The sequence below is a fragment of the Corvus cornix genome, chromosome 13 (genome assembly GCF_000738735.6).
Source record: "Corvus cornix cornix isolate S_Up_H32 chromosome 13, ASM73873v5, whole genome shotgun sequence".
Classification (NCBI taxonomy): Eukaryota; Metazoa; Chordata; class Aves; order Passeriformes; family Corvidae; genus Corvus; species Corvus cornix.
Window position 1 is genome coordinate 3,894,655 of NC_046343.1, and position 20,242 is coordinate 3,914,896.

The 20,242-nt window shown below is 61.9% G+C and overlaps 3 protein-coding genes across 7 annotated transcripts; 2 read left to right on the forward strand and 1 right to left on the reverse strand.

Moving 5' to 3' along the window:
• Positions 1-367: 367 nt before the first annotated feature.
• EIF4E1B (eukaryotic translation initiation factor 4E family member 1B) lies at positions 368-2,223 on the reverse strand. 2 transcript variants are annotated; one of them, XM_010399675.4, is made up of 7 exons: positions 1,843-2,223; positions 1,603-1,688; positions 1,398-1,493; positions 1,218-1,281; positions 925-1,038; positions 674-813; positions 368-557 (listed from the first exon to the last, which is right to left on the reverse strand). In XM_010399675.4, the coding sequence occupies exons 1-7, from the start codon at positions 1,858-1,860 to the stop codon at positions 443-445; spliced, it is 633 nt and encodes a 210-aa protein (XP_010397977.1). In that variant the 5' UTR covers positions 1,861-2,223; the 3' UTR covers positions 368-442. The 2 variants fall into 2 exon arrangements, with proteins under 2 accessions (XP_010397977.1, XP_010397975.1); XM_010399673.4 differs by having other exon boundaries at positions 674-1,038.
• A 64-nt stretch (positions 2,224-2,287) lies between these two features.
• On the forward strand, positions 2,288-6,840 carry SNCB (synuclein beta). Of its 3 annotated transcripts, none has more exons than XM_039559905.1 (6): positions 2,288-2,376; positions 2,989-3,116; positions 4,577-4,615; positions 4,973-5,091; positions 5,863-5,952; positions 6,098-6,840. In XM_039559905.1, the coding sequence occupies exons 1-6, from the start codon at positions 2,339-2,341 to the stop codon at positions 6,128-6,130; spliced, it is 447 nt and encodes a 148-aa protein (XP_039415839.1). In that variant the 5' UTR covers positions 2,288-2,338; the 3' UTR covers positions 6,131-6,840. The 3 variants fall into 3 exon arrangements, with proteins under 3 accessions (XP_039415839.1, XP_039415841.1, XP_039415840.1); XM_039559907.1 differs by lacking the exon at positions 2,288-2,376 and adding an exon at positions 2,495-2,510; XM_039559906.1 differs by lacking the exon at positions 2,288-2,376 and adding an exon at positions 2,689-2,844.
• Positions 6,841-14,893: 8,053 nt separating this feature from the next.
• GPRIN1 (G protein regulated inducer of neurite outgrowth 1) lies at positions 14,894-20,123 on the forward strand. 2 transcript variants are annotated; one of them, XM_039559864.1, is made up of 3 exons: positions 14,894-15,147; positions 16,587-16,680; positions 16,883-20,123. In XM_039559864.1, the coding sequence occupies exon 3, from the start codon at positions 16,923-16,925 to the stop codon at positions 18,294-18,296; it is 1,374 nt and encodes a 457-aa protein (XP_039415798.1). In that variant the 5' UTR covers positions 14,894-15,147; positions 16,587-16,680; positions 16,883-16,922; the 3' UTR covers positions 18,297-20,123. The 2 variants fall into 2 exon arrangements, with proteins under 2 accessions (XP_039415798.1, XP_039415799.1); XM_039559865.1 differs by lacking the exon at positions 14,894-15,147 and adding an exon at positions 15,552-15,635.
• The last annotated feature ends 119 nt before the right edge of the window (positions 20,124-20,242 follow it).

Below are 20,242 nucleotides of genomic sequence, written 5' to 3' on the forward strand. Positions count from 1 at the left end.
CTCCCCAGGCTGAGCTGACCCAGATGAGCTGGGCCTCAGCAGTCCCTCCCATGCCCAGGTTTGCAGGGCAGTGAGCTGTGCCCGTGCCTTGGCCAGGAGAGGACAGATCAGCATCCTGCTGGGGGCTATCCAGGGCCTCCCAAAACACCCCCACCGCCCCAGTGAGAGGGGCACTGGTCCCAGGCTCTAGGGGAGGTGAGGAGACATGTGCAGTGTCCCAATCCCTCAGTGATGCCAGCTCTGTTCTCCTGGCCCTGCTCACCCAGAATGGAGGGGCCAAGATATGGCACATTGCCACCTCCCTCCCAGGAAACCTCCCCCCCAAACAAGAGCCACCCCAGCCTGTCAAGAGCCCTGGAGACACAGATCATGCTCAGATGCAGAAATTCATTGTGAGACAGTACATGGGGACCCCGTAGGCAGCTCCCTGCTCCCCCCACAGTCACACCACAAACTTGGTCTTGCTAAGGGAGTTGCTCTTGGTGGCCGTGTCCGCATGGGCCTGGTACCCAATGGTCACCTTCTGTGACAGGCCCAAGTGCTCCTTGTAGACACGCCTGGAGGAGAGAAGGGGATGGATGAATTGGGCAGCACCACTTCTGCTATTGGCCCTATTCCCCGAAACAGGGGGAGCCCTTATTCCCCTGCGCAGCCTCCCCTGAAGCTGCATTACCCAATGTGGGTGACCCCTTCCTGGTTCTCCGCTTCCCGGGTCCAGATAGCAATCTTGTCCCCCTTGGTGCGGATGTTGATGACGGCCCCGCACACCTCGTCGCTGTACTCATCAAACATCTCCCCAATGAGACACAGCAGCTGTGGGGAGGAGAAGAGGAGCCTGGGACAGTCCCCACTGCAGTTCAGCCCTGGGGCAGCGGGAACACCATAGCCAGGACCCCCAGGACCCTCGAGTGGGGCTGCACTCACTGTCTCCAGCCAGAAACGGTCCAGCTCGGTGTGACGCTGCTGCTTGGCCAGGGTGATGAGCCAGCGCCCACCACGCTTGTTCTGGCTGTCCTCCCACATGGGCTCAATGCCGTCCTAGGGGTGGGCGAGCAGACAGTCAGGGGCACCAAGTACCCAACCAGAGCTGGCCTGGGGAGCTGCGAACAACCAGCCAGACTTCCCCTTCCACCTTATGGCCAGGGCACCCTGAGCAGCACCCAGTGTGCCCCAATAATGCTGGGTGCTGTGGGGATTCTGAGGATAAGGTACCATACCTTGAAGAGGGAATAGTCACAGCCAGCTGCAAGCTTGCTGGCGAGCTGGATGTGACTGTACAGCCTGTGTTAGATGGAGACACAGCAGCAGGTGAGAATAGGTGCCTTAGGCTCAGACCCCCCCCACTAGGACATCTCCAGAAGGGGCACAGTGGGTGTGCCCACCCAATGGACACTCACGCCCAGAAGTCCTCCACGGTGCTGAATTTGGTGACGAGGCGCAGGTTCGCCTGCCACATCTTGCTCTTGTCATTCTTGAAAAACCACAGTGCCCATCTGGGGAGGGAGGGGAAATGGGGTGTTCAACCATGCTGGAATCCCCCTCCAGCCCCAGCACACCCCTCCCAGTGCTGGGAGAGGCTGTCCATGGCCAGGACCCCCATACCTGTTCTGCAGGGGGTGCTTGCCCAGGATCTCTGCCGGGAGCAGCTCTTGCTGCCGAGCCCTCTGCTGGCGTCGCTCTTGTTGCTTCTGCAGAGGAAGGTGGGACAGCCCCGAAGAGCCCCATGACCACCCCAACAGGGAGTCTGCAGCCCCCCCAGATACCTCCCACGCTGGGTACCCCGAGGGCTGGGAGGGTTGTCTGTGTTCTACAGCCTTCCCAGCCCATAGGGCAAGCACTCACCTGCTCCCCTGTAGCCATCCCGACTAGCACGGGCTGCCCTAGGCTGCCTCTGGCTCTTAAGTACCCACAGGCAGGTGGGATGAGGAGCCATCCCAGCTGCAGCTGGTGGAGTGGGAGGGTGGTGTCCTGGGGAGCAGAGAGGTGGGGGATCCCTCTCTAGGGCAGGGAGCTGGAGGATGAGGGCAGGGGCTCAGAGTGGGATGAGATCAGGATGAGGGAGTAGAATTGTGTAAGTTTGGGACCATGATGTGGTATGGGCAGGGCAGGACAGGACAGTACGCAGAGATAGCACACAGTGGGATAGCATCAGGTTGGAGGGCAGGGATAGGTGGAATGGGGAAGATGGGATCAGGATAGGATGTGATGGGGAGAGTGGGAGATGTGATGGGGAGGGGATGGGACCAGAATTGGATGCGGTGGGATGGGAATGGGGTGGGATGAGATGGGAAGAGGACATGACGAGAAGGGGATGGGAATGGCATAGGGACAGAGTGGAATGTGGAGGGAGTTGGATGGCTATAAGGATGGAATGGGGTAAGGGCAGCCTGTAGACGGAAAGCAATGGGATTGGGATGAGATGGGACAAGGATCGGGAGGAGACGTGGCAGGGAGAGGGTGGGAAAGGATGCGACGGGGGTCAGGACTGAATAGCATGGGGACAGCGTGGGGTGAGATCACGACGAGTGATGGGGCTGGGGAGAACGACTGTCCCAGGGAGCCGCGCAGTGCGGGGACGGAGCCTGCGGGGCTGCGGCGGCGAAGGGCGGGGGGCGCCGCTGGCTTGCGGGGCGGTGCGGGGCGGCGCGGGGGCGGCGGGGCACGGCTCGGCACAGCCGAGCACGGCTCAGCCCGGCTCAGCCCGGCGCGGCGCGGTCCCCCCCGCGCATCACGGCGCAGCGCGGCGCAGCGCAGCGCGGCCCCGGCACAGCCGCACTGAGCCCGCCCCGCCGCAGCCCGGCCCGGCCCGGCCCGGCCCGCCCGTCCCCGCCGACAGCGAGCCAGGTCGGGCGGGCGGCGGGGCCGGGGGCGCGGGACCGGGATGCGCGGGGAAGGGATGCGCGGGACCGGGATGCGCGGGACCGGGATGCGCGGGGCGGACGGGCGCGGGGCCGGGGCGGGGTGAAGCCGTGCGGCCTCTCCCCGCAGAGCCGCCATGGAGGTGTTTATGAAGGGCTTGTCCAAGGCCAAGGAGGGGGTGGTCGCCGCAGCTGAGAAGACCAAGCAGGGGGTGGCCGAGGCCGCCGAGAAGACCAAGGAAGGGGTCCTCTATGTCGGTAAGGACCGGCTCGCCCTGCCAGCCCCCTGCCAGCCCCCTGCCTGCCCCCTGCCAGCCCCTGCCTGCCCCCTGCCTCCCCACCCCCGGCTAATCTCTGCCCGTCCCTGCCTGCCCCTGCCGGCCTTATCTGCCTGCCCTTGCCTACTCCTGCGTTTGCCCTTGCGTCCTCCTGCCCATCCCCCTGCAGTCCCCCTTTCGTCCCCACCTGTCTCCGGTCCCGCTGCCCCTCTCCCCTGCTCCTTTCCTGCCACGACCATCCTGCGGTGGAGTGCCCCGGGGCAGAGAGTCGGTGCCCGCAGTGCCTCGATGCCCACCGGGAATCTGCAGGGCAGGAGAGTGGGCTCCGCGGGCAGAAGCAGAGTCGGGGACTGTTCCCCAGGCTGAGGGGCTGGGACCCTCGGGGACTGGACCCCTTGCAGCTCCCAGTCGGAGCCCGAGGGTCTCTCAGCTCTGTGCCCAGGATGCGCTGGGGCAGGAAAGCAGAGGGACCATGATGGAGGTGGTGACCCCTGTGTTGGGATGTGCCTGTCTTGGGGCAGGGGGGTGGGGACCATGTTTATTCCCCTTGGAGAGGTAATGCCCTGGAGCTCATCCCACACCAGCATCTCCCCTGCACCCAGCTGGTAACTGAGGGGTCCCTCCGTGCTGCCCCTTGGGGCCGGGATCTGTTTGGGGCCAAATCCTAGAAGACATGGCTGGCAGGAGGAGCAGTTCCTGGGCAGTCTGTGCCTGGCTGTGGTGCTGGAATGCCCAGGGAGGGAGCTGAGGCCAACCCTGCTTGCAGGGGGAGGGAGGAAGGCACAGGGCTGAGGCTCTGTTCTGCTCCAGAGGGCACGAGCTCTGTGGGAGAGCTGAGGCCGCAGAACTCTTCCCCTGGGCAGTGCCTGCCCTGGGCCCCCATCCTCCCCAGGGTGTGTGTGCTGGACAGGGGTCCAGCAGCTCAAGGAATGCCCTGCGACCCCATCCTGCTGGAGCTGCCCTACCTTTCCTTCTATCCTAGACACCCCACTCCCATTCCGTGGGGTATCCTGGGTTGTGTCACTCTGCTCGAGGGAGCCTGGCAGGGTTGGCACAGGCAGCAGCAGCAGCCAACTCCAGGCACTCTAGCTGTGGGGCTTCCCATACCGTGCTGGTTCTAGGTTTGGATCCTGTGGGAGGTTTTTCTCAGCAGCATGGCTGCCATTCGCCCTGCCTGGCTGTGCCCTGACACGGGCCCTGGGGTCTCTGCCCTGCCTGGCATGTGGCGGTGGCCCTGTGCTGCCCCAGTTCTGGCTCCTGCAGGGACAAGAGGAGCCTTGAGGGGAGCCAGGCAAGTGCTCAGTCCCCCAGGTGCCCTGGCATGGGTTGTGGACAGGATGCTGTCCTGGCTCAGAGCCCTGCCAGGGTCCCGGGCATGGCACATGCTGGAGCCCAGCTGTCAGTCCCTCTACCCTGATCTCTGTCTCTTTCTACCCTCAGGGAGTAAAACCCAAGGTGTGGTGCAAGGCGTAACCTCAGGTAAGGGCCCCTCTGTCTCCCCACCGTGGTACCCCTCTGGCCCTGAGAGCATGGCCACACTAACAAGATCAGAGGCTAATTGAGGGGCTGATGTCACTCTGCTAAAGCCTCTTATATAACAGGTCCGGCAACCAAGGATTTGCAGCGGCTGCTCACACTCCTTGCCCAGCTGCAGAGGAGTGTCGTGGCCCCCTCCCCTCCCCATCAGGGCAAGGAAGTGGGAAGAGCCTGATCCTGCCCAGCATCTCCCTGCCAGTTCCCCCCCCGCCCCGGGTGGTGCAGGGCATGAAATCACGGCTGGGGCACCCCTTTTAGCACGGGGGAGGGGCACTGATGGGGCACCCCCGGCTCTTGCAGTGGCTGAGAAAGCGAAGGAGCAGGCGTCCCAGCTGGGTGAAGCGGCATTCTCCGGCGCCGGCAACATTGCGGCGGCCACCGGGCTGGTGAAGAAGGAGGAGTTCCCTGCGGACCTGAAGGTGAGAGTCCCCAGGCATTGCCGTGCCCATGGGGAGGCTGGCACATCCCCAGGTTTGGTGGGGAGCCCCTTGGCTGTTGCCCAGACCCAGAGGAGGGACCACGAGGGTGCCCAGGTGGTCTCCCCATGCCCAGGGCAGGCAGGCATCGCGGCCCCGGCGTGCGCGGCCTTGTGCGCGGTGTCTGCGGACGTGTGCGTGCCCGGGCCCTGGCATGGCGGCCGGCGGCGTGGGCCCTCGGCGCATCGCTCCAGCAGCTGCGAGGTGACCTGACAGCTGCGGGAGGGGCAGCGGGTTCCAGCTCGCCGCCCCATGAGCCGTTGGCTTCCAGCTTAGCCCAAAATAGCATCAGCTGAAGAAATGAGGCCACCGCCGCCACCGCTGCTGCACAGGGGGATCTGCTGCCCCCCTTTCCCGCCTGCCAGCCCCAGGGAGGGGTTACCCAGCACCACCCTCCCCTGCCAGGGATGCAGGATGCTCCTGCAGCTCTGCCAGCGCCTGGAGCCTGTCGAGGCCCACGTGGTGCCAGCACTCGTTGCCTGCCCGAGGCTGGGGCTGGGAGCAGGGCAGGTACAGAAACACACAGCCCCTGCTCCCACAGACGTGTGCATGTCACCTCCCAGCTAGGTAGGCTGCTGTGTGCCCGGGGTGTCGCTGGCTCCTCACAGAACCCCTTGTATCCTGAGTGCACTGCTGGTCTGGAAGGGGCAGGAAGGGTGGGTGCCGTGTGGGGGGCTGTGTGTGTGTGGGACTGACCTCCTGGTTCACTCTCAGGCAGAGGAGGTGGCCCAGGAGGCTGTGGAGGAGCCGCTGGTTGAGCCGCTGCTGGAGCCAGAGGGGGAGAACTACGAGGAACCCCCGCAGGTGAGGGGACAGGGTGGCACAGTGGACACAGTGTGACAGTGATCAGTGCACTGTCCAGAGCAAAGCTGGTGTTGGGCTGGAGAAGAGGAGAGCTCCGTGCCCCACTTGAACTCTCTCACTGGCTCTTTCCTTCCCCATCCTGCAGGAGGAATACCAGGAATACGAGCCAGAGGCATAATGGACCCCCATCCTTGCCTCTTCCACCAGCAGCACAACGAACCGCCGGTAGCCCCCTGCTCCTCCTCAGCCGGCCCCGGCCGGTGCCTGTGTGCCGGGGAGGAGCAGGGGTGCCCCTGCCCCGTTCGCTCACGAGTTCTTCCTCCAGTTCCGTTCCAAGGGACCGTGTCCGTGTCTCCGTAACATGTCTAGCAGTGAGAAACACCCGCTGTGTCCAAGCCCCCGAGCCCCGGCACGTGCCCGAGCCGTGGGTGCTGCCCGCAGGGGCTGGTGTGTGTGAGTGTGAGCGTGTGTGTGAAGCCCGGGTTTATGGCTCTGTCTCCCTCCCAGCGCCATAAACCCCAGCTGCGTCCCGGCGTGTCCGTGTGTGTACAAAGCATGTTTACCTGCTCACGGGCTGCTGTACATTTCGCTTGCATGCGTGTCCCTGTGGTTCTGCTCTGGTCATCGTGGAACTATTTTTTTTTTATATATATATCTCTATCTATGGGTGGACGGGTCTTTTGCCTTTGTGAACCCTTGGCGCCCAAGCCCGCTCCCCAGCCTGCTGGGTGGTGACGGTGCCCGCGCCCCTCCCCGAGGTCCCATAGTGCCGACGCTGTGTTGTGACGTGGCATGGATATTCCCCCGTCGCTGGATGTGCAATACGAGGGCAGCTGCCAGTGACACAGCTGCCCCCGTGTCCGTGAATAAAGCCAACTCTTGTCTGTAGCCCCCTGGTCCTGGTCGTGGGGTCCCTGAGGAGGGGTTGTCCCTGTGCTTTGGTGGCAGGGGTAGTTTTGGAAAGAGGAATGCAGCTGGTGCTGGGGGAGTGGGCAGAACTGGTTGCTCATGAGGACAAGATGCCTTTCTGTCTGCTGGCTGCTGCGTCACAGCAGGTCACTGTGCCCTAGGCCTCCAGTCAGACTCTGGCTGAGACTTGGGGTGCAGGCAGTGTCCCCATGCCACCTGCCTGTCTGCAGGGCTTTGCATCTGCAGGGAGCCCTGTGGGGCTGAGGACCAAAAGCCAGGATGAGTGTATACACAGCCCTGGGCTCCAGCACTGGTTTCTCCTTTCCTACGTGCCCCTGCTCCCCTCAAGGGGCTGAGGACGTGGCTGGCACCCAGAGCTCTCTCAGATGCAGTGTGACCACCTGAAGGGCAGGTGGGTGTCACACACATGTGGGATGTCCACCATGGCAGGGGGTCCTGCGCCCACCCCACAGCGCAGTCCTTGGGCCTTCAGCTCTCCCAGGGCAGGACGACCAACCCAGCCTGGGTCCCCAGCTAGCCTGCAGCCCCTTGGCTGCAGCACAAGTCAGGGTGAGAGGCTGGGCTGAGTCTCCTTGCCATGAATATCAGATTAGATCCCCCACCTGTGCTGGCTCGCCGGCTTTGCCAGCGAGGAGTGAAGCTGCAGCAGTCAGCACGGACACACAACGGGTTTGCTGATGCCAGCAAATCCTGCCCTGTCTCTGGTTGCAGCAGTGCTCATACCACCCACTGTGTGTTGTTGGAAGGACCAAGACAGCTCTTTGGGGGCTGGCTGGCTAGATCCCCTAGAACATTTTTTCCTTCCCTTGTCCAATTCTGCCATCCATGGGCAAGCAGACCCAAACCAGCAGCAGCATGACTTGCCCCAGTGCCAGGGAGGCTGTAAAGGGGTTGGGGCAGAGGCAGTGTGGGGGAAGACAAGCCCATGCCTGGGAGAGCTGGAACCCAGAAAGCAGGGAGAGAACTTGCTCAAACCAACCGTTTATAGAAAGGGTGTCTCCTGTGTGCAGCACCCCGTGCACAGCAGGACTGTGACCCTCAGCAGGGCAGATCCCCTGAGTGTTGTGTCTATCGGTGCAGCCGACCTCACTGAACACAGTGAACACCTGCTCCAGGTTCCCTGTCCACACTCAGGCTGTACCTTGCAGTCATGGTTGTAATTTTCTAGAGAGAGGAGAGCTGTGAGGCTGGTGTGTGCCAGGAGGATCTAGGGGCAAGCGGGGACAGAGGTCCCTATGAGGAGTGTGCAGGCAGTGTCACATGAGCAAGCACCAGGCACAAGCCTGGCACAACCCTGGAAATGGGGTGCACAGGTTTGTGGGAACAGAGAGAGGGACAGGGACCCAGCAGCAACAAGGAGCACTGCTGAGCATGAGACTTTATCCAAGATGGATGGAGTCAGTGCTGGGAAGATGAACCCACCCTGGCGCTGACCTGCCAGGAGCTGTGATGGGGTGCCATGGGTGGGAAACCCTCAAATACAGCCCAGGGGCTCTGTAGCAAAGCAAAGAGTCCAAGAACAAGGACGGGTGAGGCAAAGAGCCCTCAGGTACCTTGGCTGACTGTTCCAAGGTGTAGGACAGTCCTGAACACAGTGGTGGGAGGGAGCTGGTATTTGTAGCAGTCCCCTGCTTTGCTCACTTTTTTCTGCTGCCAATGATTTTCAGTGCCAACACGGTGACACCCCAGTACCTTTGAGAGCATCATCTCCTCTGTCCTGAGGGCAGATCTGATACAACAATGAAGACTGAGGATGCAGAAGAGCCAGCCAAGGTCACTCCAAGGATCCTTGCTCCCTGCCAGCAAAGGGAAGGGCTTGGGCTTTCCTTCCCCCAAATGATGTAACCTGCCACCTCCACCTCATGCTCCATCCCTCTGGCACAGCAGGCAAGATGTCAATGTGGTGATGTGGTGCCTTCCTGGGCTGCTGAATTCCTAAAGCCAAGGTTCAGCTGTGCTGATGCCGCTCACACACCAGTGCAGGGTCTGTCAGGAGTGGTCTGTACGTTTGCTTGCTCTGGGGTGTGTTCTCCCTCCTGAGCTGATTCTCAACAGTGGCAGGGGTGAGGGTGTTGTGAGACATCTCTAGGATGCTGCTATCATAGGGATCTGTTTTTGGGAAACCAACTACGGTGCTGTGATCCTGGAATGTGCAGGAGAGTCCTGTTGTTCCCAGCCTGGCAGTGTTAAGCACAGCCCTCAGAGCTGGCTTTGTAGGACACGAGGGGCAGCCACCTTCTCTGTGGGCATTTTAGAGACAGGCACTGACCACCACCCCTTTGAGAACAGGGACTGGAATGACTGGGCTCAACTCACCTGCTCATAGTCTTATAGTGCCTTGGTGTTGATCCTTCTGGAATTTTGAATGGCTCTGTCTGCGTGCCCCACACAAGTACGGCAGGAACCAGACTTGTGCAGGTGTTCAGCCCACTTTGCCAAAGCCCTACAGTGACATGGAGCAGAGATGGTGTGGGAAGAGGGAAGCTGTGGGGACAAATATTTAATCTGGCCCTCTGTGCTGGTAATAGCTCCCTCTCTGGAGCTTTTGCTGAAAAGCACAAATAGAAACCTCAGCATAGCTGTTCTCGGTGAATGTTTTGGCTGGATAGAGACTAGGACCTGGCAGGACAGAGATCTCCTTGGCTGGAGAGAGGGTAGTGAAAAGCAGAGCCTGCTCATCTTCCAGCTCCTCCTGTCTTTATCACCTTCAGAGCTCCTGGACATGATGTTCCAAGCACAGCATGCTGTTCAGTTCCTAAAAGCCAATCCTGATAGAAAACAGATCCAGTGAGAAACAGTCCCTCGCTGGGCACCATGCAGCATCCAGGCGCAATCTGAGTGATCCTGCACTTCACACGGAGGGAGTGCGATTGGCTGCCCCGGGGTCAGCACAGAGCAGGGCCATGGGAGAGATCAACTCTCCTTACTGGGACAGAGGATTTTCCACTGTTTGCCCCAAAGCATTTACCAGCTTGGTACAGCTCCTAAAAGCAAAACCGACACTGCAAACCCAGTCCCAAAGCACAGCAAGACTATCCACATAGTAGTCAAAGTCTTCAGCTGCCTCATTCTCTGCTGTATCAGCGAAGCAGAAGGATGTGTAGAAAGAAAAGGGATCAGCAAAGACATGGCCATTCCCAAGGGCACTGTGGGCAGCAGCTCAGGGTGCAGCCTTGGTTCAAAGCCTCTTCCCCGGGGGAGGGAGCTGCTTTGGGGAGAGAGGGCTTGGAGGGATACACGGAGTGGCAGCTGCAGGCAGGACTTCAGCTGTGTGTTTTCCAGTTTATTCCTCCCTGGCAACAGCCTCAGGAATGGGCAGCTGCAGGCGTTGGATCAGGGCAGCAGCGCCTGGCCAAGAGCAGGAGCTCCTGGAGTTACAGCAGGGGGAAGCACCTCACCGCAGTTGTGAGCTGGACCTGGTCTGCAGGGAAGAGAGGGAAGGTCTTTCCTGGGAGGAGAGGGGAAAATGCAGTGCTGGTACCCTCAGGGTCCCACCGAGCTCTTGGGCTCCAAAGTGGTGCTATCCGAGTTTACCCAGTGCCCTGCTGTGTGGGTGTAGATATTTGCTATCCAGGACATCTCCCACTCCCCAGCTACTGAGACCAGGGGCCAGCACATCAATCCCAGGCCCTGTGGAGGTAGAAAAATCAGTCACATCTTGTCTTGCAACTCATTTGCTGAGCTCCAACCAAAGCATATCTACAACTGGGTGATTACCATGGGCTGGTCATGGTCTTGGACACACCAAGGAGTCCCCTGAACAATGTGTTGTGCTGCCCATATCCCAGGGCCACCCCAGTGTCCCACAGGCATGAATGGCTTTGGCTTTCACAGGGTCTTTGTCTTGGCCCTTACCAAGAGGGTGTGTAGAGGTCTCTGCCTTGTGACCAGCACTCTCTGAGCTCTCTATCACATGCTGAGGCAGGAGAAACCTTCACTCCTCCCTGAGTCTGAGCAGGCCAGTGGGAGTACAGGATAATGCCCAAATGAGGACCCTGCCCAGTAGGAGGACTAGCCTGAGGGTCCCTCTACTCCAAATTCTCAGTGCAGGCAAAGTAAAGTGTAAAGGGACACTGGAACACCAGGGCAGTGACAGGCAGTGATGGTGGCAGCCTCTGTATCTGTATCTGCCTGGCCAGGCAGCTGCTGTCTGCTCCCCTGACTGCCAGCACACACTGCTTACAGAGCCGGGACAAACCCACCACCTACAAACTCCTTCTTGGCCTTTTCTACAGTAAAAGGCCTTGTTATTTTCTCGAGCTTGTGTTCCTGTGCAAGAGCAACAAAACACAGTTGTTACTACAGGCCCCAGGAAAAATCACAGAGCCTCAGTACATCATCCGGCAGCTGCCCTGCCCTGCCTGACGGCTCCAGGGAGTTTAGTCACAGCAGCTGGGGACCCTGGCATGAAAAAAAGAGATGTGTGAACTCCTGCTCCCTTTGCTCACTGCCCTTCTAAGCCCTTGCTGATTTGCCCCTTCCCCCAGCCCAGCAGGCAGTGGTGGGAGCATCCCCACTCCAGACTCCCTCAGCGTGTCTCCGGTCAGATGCACCGACCCATAAACCAGAGTTCACCCCCCTCTCCCCACCCCAAGCTGCTTTTCACAGTCGCTGGGTGAGTGTTACTCACTACAAACATCTCCCCCCACTCGTCAGAGCACATCGCTGTGATGCGCATGGAGAGGGAGGGCTGTGCAAATGGAGCGTGAGTTATGGGCTGTCGGCAGGGAAACGAGGAGTGAACTCACCGAGTATTTCCTTGGATTGATCCTCACACCCACCATGGCAACACAAAAAGGAACATCTGGAAAAGGCTGGGTAAGGCAGACAGATGTTCTCTGCCAGCTCACTGCTCCCCAGGGGGAGGAAGTGACTGTGGCAATCGTGACCGTGTTGGTGAATCCAGGCAAGGGGGAACCGCTTCCCCACACCACACATGGCTCCCTGGTAATGCCGTGAAGCCTCTGCAGAGCAGAGCCGAAGGCAGGACAGGATATGGACCCTGAGCCTGCCACAAATGCCACCAGCCAGAGCTGAATCCATGACAACCCAGGCACAGCCACTGCATCCGAGGAGTACGATGCTTGACACTTCCTGATTAACACCAACATTCCGGGCTGCCAGTGGCGTGTTCTGCAGCGAGACATGCCCTCACACATCTGTGCCCAGAGGAGCATCCTGCACTTGCAAAGACCTTCTGATTTTCACAGCCCCTAATGAGCTTTTCTGACTCATGGCCCCATCCCATGCCCAAGTTACCATGTGCTTTATGTTCCCTTTGTACTTACCCACTACGGTGCGTTTGTGTGCCGTTAATGCAGCCAGGGCTTTCACTTCATCGACATGGATGGAGCTGCTGAAACGAGCCCCTGGGAAAGGAAAGAGAAGAAGTGAAGAGTCCCTGCCTCTCCACCACAAAGGCACAGAGGCACTGTAGGAAAGGCTTTCGCTCTTCTGGAACAGCAGCATCTGGTTGCAATAGATGATTGTATTGATGATCAGAAGTCAGGAGCACCTCTGCTGTGGAGACAGGATGGGAGAGTTGGGGCTGTTCAGCCTGGAGAAGAGAAGGCTCTGAGGAGACCTTAGAGCCCCCTTCCAGTACCTAAGGAGAGTTGGACAGGGACTTTTTACAAGGGAGTGGAGTGATAGGACAAGGTGGAATGTCTTTAAGGTGAAGAACAGTCAATTTAGATTACATATTAGAAAGAAATTCTTCCCTATGAGGGTGGTGTGGCCCTGGCGCAGGTTGTCCAGAGAAGCTGTGTCTGCCCCATCCCTTGAAGTGTTCAAGGTCAGGTTGGATGGGACTCTGAGCATCCCGGTCTAGTGGAAGGTGTCCCTGCCTAGATTATCTTTAAGATCCTTTCCAAACCATTCACTGATTATACGATTGTGTTGGTTCTTTTCCACAGCTCTCCCTTATCCTGTGCTGAGAGATCAAATGTGTGACTGGGTTGTTCTCCAGTGTCACCACCCAGCTCTGGCTGATTGATGCCACGCTCAGGTCCCTCTCAGTGGCACAGAGCAGCTGGCAGAACTGGGCCTCTCTGTGTCCCTGTCGCTGCCTCTGCCCCCAGCTGGCCCTGGGGCCATATCCCTGTCTGTACCCAGCAGTACCCTAGATGATGTTCTCGGCCACCAGGCTGCAGTGTCCTGGGTGCAGTTTTCTCTCATCCCACAGGGCTGAGGCAGGGGCTGTGTTTTGGGGCACCTGGGACAGAGGGTGCTGGCAGGGATCAGATACCCCCCAGCATATCCACACCAAGACAGCTGGGAAAGTAGTGCTGTTTTTAGGGTGCTTGGTGCTTTTGGGTGTCTGGGTAACATCCTTGTCACCCCAAGGCACTCACAGGCACGCTGAGGATCTTCCTGCTGGTGACATGACTTGGGGGACAGCACGGGATGCACGGCTGTGGCCAGAGATGGGATCCTGCTGCCCCTGGGCATCCCCTGCCACCCACTCCAACACCCCACCACCTTCTCACCCGACATCCCTGCCCGCCGACATGTGGGCAGCCGTGTGTGAAGGTGATGTGCCTGTGAGAGGCCGTGGGAACCCCCTCTCCTTCCTGCCGGGCAGCGCCGCAGGGGTCACATTCCCAACCAGACCCTGCCAGCTGTGTCCCACCGCTCCCCGGCACAACCGGGCACCGGAGAGCCGGACGCCGTGGAGCCAAGCTGGGGCTGAGCCGAGTGCGGGGTGCGTGTGCTGCCCGCTCCGGCGTGTGCGGGCGCCGGCGGCGGCGGGGGAGCCCGGTGTGCGTTCACGTGGAGCTGCCCGTGCGGCGTGGGAGGTGGGCCACGGCGCCCGGGGAGGGGGTGCCGTGCTACCTGCGCCAGCACCCCCTCCACCGAGGGAGAACGCGCTTTTCAGGCAGCTGCCTGGCTCCTCCCGAGCCGGCAGCGCGGGAGTGCGTTGCCAAGGCAATGGGGACCATCTTACTCATCCTCCTCGCTATTGTTCTCCTGCCAGCCCTGAGGTGCCCGGGCGGGGAGAGGAGGAGGAGGAGGCAGCCAGCCTGGGATGAAGGCTGCCTGCGGGGAGGGGAGGATGCTCCCCATGACCCCCCCCCCCCCCCCACCTCTCCCCTCCCCCCCCGGCCAGGTCTGGTGGGACGGGGACACGCTGGTGGCAAGATAACGATGGGGATGGGGAGAGACGCTGCCGGCAGAGCTGAGGGAGGCAGGTGGAAGCAAATGGCAGCAGGATGTGACCCCGCAGCCTCCTGCTTGCGGTGAAGTCCCAGCCAGAGGCCAGGAGGCGTTTGTCCCCTCCTCTGCCAGGACTTGCCCCAGTCCATGGTGTCCCTTGGACCCAAAAGGGAATGTGCCGGGGACTGGGTCTGATCCCACATGGGGCACCATGGGATGTAACCCCACACCTGTGCATCACACTAAGGTAGTTCCCCCATCGCTGCAGGCATGCAGCTGGGTCCAGTCAATGCTGCAGGACTGGAACCAGCACGCAGCACACAAATGTGGGGACAAACACCTCGAGGAGGGAACACATTGATGAGTGCAGGGTACACCCCCCACTCCAGCCTCTCCAACCATCTACTGGAGCGCCTGGTGGTGACACTGGGGTGCCTCGTTCTGCCCCAGTGAGGGAGGGGGGCAAGGATTTTTATTTAATTTCCATATCCTGCCTCCCTATTTTTAGCCTTCGGGGTTTTGTTCCAGGCTGGCTGTTTACTGAAAGAAGCATTTCCAGCCTCCCTTGTCTCCAAGCAACCAGGTGTGCCAGCTCCCATGGAACCAGCCTAACCCTATAGATCTATAGGGCTGGGGGACTGGTGCTAACGTTATCTCCAAGATGGGGAACACTGTCTAACCTTAGCACCCAGCCCCCCCAGACCTCGTAGATCTATAGCTCCTGTCTCTGTGCTGACATCCCTGGGTCGGTGGGGGACCCTGGTCCCATAGGGTGATGAGGGGCAGTGGGAAGTTTGGGGGGTATGCTGGAGGTTTTGGGGGGGATGCAGGGATGCAAGTGAGGCGAGCAGGCCGCCTTCCCCCCCGCAGCGCGAGCGGGAGTGCGTGGGAAGGAGTTAGACAAAGCCTGAGCCCGGGAGCAGAGGCAAGCGCTGCCGGGAGCGAGACGGGGCCGTTCTTCTCTCCCCGTCCTCCCCCACCCTCGGGCGAGGGGTACTCGCCCATCTCCATCCCGCCACGCTGGCACGTTGTCCCGGTCCCTCGGGCTGACTGGGGTGCAGCCCCCTCCCCGGTAATGCCCGGGAGGGAAGCGGCCGTCTCCATCACCAGGTAGGAGGGGGACTGGGCTCTGCGTTGCTGTCACCCCCACCCACGGGTCCTACGCTAACGTTTGGGACCCCCTGACTCTACCGATCCCGGCCGTGTGTCCTGCTGTGCCCGAGCGCAGCGGGGAGTGCCGGGATGCTCGTCCCTGGGGCACGCGGGGTGGTGATGCTTTGGGTACCGGGGGGAGGCTCTGGGACCGTGGGGGACTCCCAGAGCAGGACGTTGTGGTGACAGCGATGACACCGGGGGGGATGCGGTGTGCCGGGACCCCCACTCCCCACGAGGCAGCCGGCTCTCCCTCGCCTCCCCACTGCTGCTGGGGGGCGCCGGGGCGGACGGCAGCCGGGGGGAGCGGCCCGGGGCACGGTACCGCCCCCGCCGCCGCCGCCCCACGCATGCTCGCCGCCGCTGCCGCCGCCGCGCCGAGCCGAGCCGAGCGGGACGGGACCGGACGGGACGGGGACGGCACCGGGCGGGCGATTCCGCCGCAGGTACCGGCGGCCCCGGGATGCACGTGGCGGGGCCGGGCCGGGCGCTGCTACCGCCCGCCCCGTACCGGCACCCCCGAGGGGGGGTGGGCTGCAGCCCCGGGACGGGCGGCGGCGGCCGGGGCGGGTCGGGTCGGCCTCCCCCGGCCGGGGCTGCCGCGGGGCCGTCTTTGTCCGGGGCTCGGCCGGGGGAGCGGGGCCGGGGCGTGCACACGCGTGTCCGTGCGTGCGGGTGTGCCCGTGGCCATGTGCTGGCGTGTGCGTGCCCGTGCGTGTGCACACGCGTGTGCCGGGGCTCGCAGCTCCTCCGCGGAGCATCAGTGCCGGGCATGGCGCCACAGCCCCGAGGGATCGGGATGCTGTCGGGGCAGGTCCGGGTGCGGCGCGGCGCGGCCCTCCGGGGATCGGGGTGCTGCGTGGGAACCTACAGACCGGGCAGGGATCATCGCCTCCGGGCCCGGCGCTGCTGGGGGACGTCGGCGACCGCCTGGTACCCGCTCCTGTCGCCTCCCTTGGGAGGAACTCGATCGGCTCCGGCTGTGTCCTCTCGGCTCTGCCCTTTTCGGGACCCACGAGTGGCCGTGTCCGGAGGCATGGAGTGCCCCACGCCTGCCCGGACGCATGTGCCCCCACCTCTGCAGGGACGCCCTGGCATTGGCAAAGCTGGGGGGCTGCCGGAAAGTTTGGGGCTTCCCACCCTGCTTCTGCCCCATGGGGCTGGGAAGGGTTTGGGGACAGTTGGGTGACACTAGACCATGTTCCCCTCATGTGGAGAGGGAAGGGCTTGGGCTGCCCTGTGCTCCTGCCCTTCTCTGCAGCCCCCCTTGGACCCCAGGCCCAGCTTCCTCTCACCCTCCCTGTGCCCAGCTTCCTGCTGACAGGAAGGGGCTGCTGAGCCCCCTGGCTCTCAGCCTGGTGCCCAGGACCATTCTCCAGGTAACACTCTCTCCGCAGGGGTGCCTGCACTGCATCGCCCACTCCACCAGCCACAGCAGCACCTGGATCCTGCTCCCGGTCCTGCTGCACCGGGAGAAAGCTGACTTTTACGGTAGGCAGCCGACACTGTTCCTCCCTTCCCATGTGCCTGGGCACCGTGTGCCACCACACAGGCTGTGCCAGGGACAGTGAGTGCTCTGCGTGGCCGCCCAACCTGTTGTCATGGGTGGCATGGAGAAAAACAGTCGGCAGCTGAGGTGTACTGGGGGTCCATGTGCTGCTCGCTCCTCACTGCCCCATCCTCTCTCTTGCAGACCCGTGGCGGGACTAGCATGGGAGAAGCCTTCCTTGGGCATGGGCAGCGCTAAGGAGCCCGAGGGGCTGCAGGTGCTGAGCCGCCAGGCCGGGGCCGAGGACTCCTGTGAGCCCAGTGCCGGCTCCCCCGGCTGCCCAGTGGCAGGCGAGTGCCTGCCCGGCTCCGGCTGTGCTGCGGGAGCCCGTGCTATGAGGACCTGCTGTGTGGCTGAGCCAGAGTCCCAGGGCACCAAGGCAGAGAAGAAGGTGCTATCACCAGCAGGACCAGCTGGCATACTTCTCCAGGACACCAGCGCAGAGCAGAGTGTGTCAGTAGCAGCAGGGAGCTGCGGGGGACCAAGTGGTGCTGCCCCTGCCTGTGGTCCCACAGGGATGGGGGTCCCCAACACCCAGAAGGAGGACACAGTCCCCACTTCCCCCGTGCCTGATCCCTGCCTCCAGGCAACCAGCAAGGACATGGGGAGCACGCCGGGTCTTGCCAAACATGTGGCATTTGTGGAGCCCACTGCAGGCACCGGGACAGCTGTGCTTCCAAGCCAGGAGCAGCCCCAGGACAACAAAGGGACATCCCTGAGTGCTGCTCCCCAGACAAAGAGCAGTGAGGCTCCCAAGAACCCCCAGGGAGGCACAGCAGAACCCCCCAGCACCAGCACTGTGGGGATTGGGGGTCGAAGTGAGGCAGGTCCGAGCTCCACTGCTCTGGGCCAGGGCAAAGCCGAGGGGAGCTCAGCCCGGGATGTGGGAGCTGGGAGCAGCCAGCAGCCCCAAACAGCCAAGCAGCTTTGTGAATCCTACTCCTTTGAAGTGACCCCACCCCAGGACGCTGGGACACAAGACATGGGGACGCAAGTGGACAGCCGCGTGTCCCTGGTGTCGGTGGCCTTAAGCCCCATGAGCCCCCCATGTGGGGCTACTGCCTTCACTTTCCCCAAGAGAGAGACGGCCTCTGCAGCCCCACGCCTGGAGCCCTCCAAGAAGGATGCGGAGATGCAGGTGTCCATGCCCGTGGAGACCCGCTCAGTGGCCACTGGGCCGATGACACCAGTGGCCAAGTCCCCACAGACCTCATACCCTGAGGTGCAGGTGAAGGGGACGGTGCCGGAGGTGGTGGAAGAGGAGCCTCCGGAGCCCATCCGGGAGGTGAGCTGGGATGAGAAGGGGATGACGTGGGAGGTGTATGGGGCCTCCATGGAGGTGGAGGTCCTGGGAATGGCCATCCAAAAGCACCTCGAGAAGCAGATTGAGGAACACGGGCGGCAGGTGGTGGTGACCCCGCAGAGCACCCGCACCGGCTCCGTCAAGGGAGGGCCCCGCAAAGGCGAGGCCAAGAGGCAGCCCAGTGTCTTCCGTGCTCTGCTGCAGAACGTCCGGCGGCCCCGGTGCTGCTCCCGCGCCGGCCCTGCCATGGAGTGAGTCGCTGCCCATGCTGGCAGGGCGGGGGTGCCTCGGGGCTTCTCAGAGAAGGTGGGGATGGGTCCCTGCCCCGGCGTCCTGAGACACCCGGTGCCAGTGTGCAGGGCTGCGGTGGTGATGGAGCACTGCACACTGGGACAAGGTATCTCCTTTTCTGGGGTCCTCCCTGTCAGCCTGGGGTTCTCCCATGAGTGTAGCCCCATGGAGGTGCCCTGGGACGTGAGACTGGTGGCCTGTCTCTGTGCTTGGTGGCTTTTTTCAGCACGAGGAAGCACGTGGCTCCTTCCAGATGGAGGCAGCTGCTCCTGTGTGTCTCCTGCCCGTGGCACAGGTCCGAAGATGGCTCAGGGTGGGTGCTGCTGGCTGCCCTGAGCTCTGGCACCCCGAGCAGCAGCATCACTTCCCACACTGAAGAGACACTGGTGCCCTGCCACTGCTTTAGCAGCCCCGGGCTTGGCCACTCTCCAACAAGCCCATGGCTGTGCATGCGTGGGTCCCCACGGCTGCCCACAGCAGGCACCAGTCCCCCAACAGCCCTGTCCTCTCTGCCCCACTGCCGTGTTGTGGGTGCCCTGGAGCTGGGAGGATGTGGCCACAGATCTCAAATGGGAGAGACAGGGGACAACCACGTGTGCGATGGAGAGCTGCTCATCCCTGTCACCATGGCTGGAGGTGCTTGGGGAGTCTGTCCCCATGGCCCCCAGCTCGACCTGCCTGGAAGCAGCACATCCTCTCCATGGCTGGTGGTGGGCATGAAGCGTGCCCTGCTTCCAGGCCAGTCCAGCTGCCCCAGTAGTGACGGAAAGGCCCCGTGTGCTGGGGACACGGGCACGTGTCCCACTGGCCCCGCTGGCCGCTCTTCTCCGACGGCAGCTGGGGATGCGATGACTGCAAAACGCTGCCACTTTTTACAGCTGGGGTTTTACAGGGTGGGGGGAGGGGAGCTTTTATTGAACTGTGTTTGCATTTTTGGAGCTTTTTAAGAGACACTTTCAGCCATGAGCGTCCTGCCTGGAGCCACCTCCTCCATGGTGGCTTGTGAGGCTGAGACCATCTTTTCAAACACTGTTCCTACATTGCCTGTGCTCTGCTAGGCTGAAGAGCGTTGGGAGTGAAGGGTCAGTCTGCAGGGGGAGTGAACGTCCCTGTGGTTGGCCAACATCCCTATGGCTGGCAGCACCTTCATGTCTTGTCAGGACATGGATCTTGGCCCCCCAGCCTGGCCCCATACAGAGGACCAGCCCCACAGTGCCACAGCAAGGGGGGCCCACGCCTGTGTCTGGCACCTGATGGGCAGGAGGCTGCAAACAAGGGGTGCTTGGGGAGCTGCACCATCCCCTCTGGGCAGAAGTGCAGGAGGGCTAGAGGTGCCAGAGTCACCACTGCAGCCATTTTCCCTCGTTAAGGGTAAAGTCTTGTCCACCTAAACCCACACTGTACGTCCTGGGCTGGTTTTGTCCCTGTGGGGCTGCAAAGGGCTTGCTTAAGTGCCAGCTGGCAGCCAGGGCCGTGGCAATTGCCCGCTCTGTGCCGTGGCACTTGCCGGGACCTGGCTCTGCTCAGTGCCTTGGGCTGTGGGAGTGGTGCCACGGCTGTGCCAGGAAGACCAGGAGCCCTGGGGCATCCCCCTGCCACCTTGCCCCAGGCTGTGCTCACCTCCAGCCCTGCACTGCCAAGCTGTGGCACACCAGCGCTGCAGCTTCATCACCAATTTTCTTCTGTTTTTCCTCTTCATTTCTTTTTGGGGGGGGGGGGCGGGGGGAGGAAGGGGCGGGAGGACCAATCTGTCAATGTGGATGTTGGGTAATAAAACCTTGCACAAACCTCTGCATGGGGCTGCCTGCACCTCCCTCCCCCGGGGTGGAGAGGGTCCTGGGGACAAGAAGCCAGGCTGAGCCCCACAGTGACACCTCCCCTTCAGCACCAGCTGGCCCAAAACCAGCACT

Coding starts and splice junctions, on each gene's coding strand:
- EIF4E1B (XM_010399673.4), bottom strand. Junction 1,039..1,217: donor GTGACTATTCCCTCTTCAAG/GTATGGTACCTT, acceptor GCCCACCCCTAG/GACGGCATTGAGCCCATGTG. Junction 558..673: donor GAAGGGGTCACCCACATTGG/GTAATGCAGCTT, acceptor TCTCTCCTCCAG/GCGTGTCTACAAGGAGCACT.
- SNCB (XM_039559905.1), top strand. CDS start 2,339: ATGTGGAGGGAGTTGGATGGCTATAAGGATGGAATGGG. Junction 5,092..5,862: donor AGTTCCCTGCGGACCTGAAG/GTGAGAGTCCCC, acceptor GTTCACTCTCAG/GCAGAGGAGGTGGCCCAGGA. Junction 5,953..6,097: donor ACTACGAGGAACCCCCGCAG/GTGAGGGGACAG, acceptor CCCATCCTGCAG/GAGGAATACCAGGAATACGA.
- GPRIN1 (XM_039559864.1), top strand. CDS start 16,923: ATGGGCAGCGCTAAGGAGCCCGAGGGGCTGCAGGTGCTGAGCCGCCAG.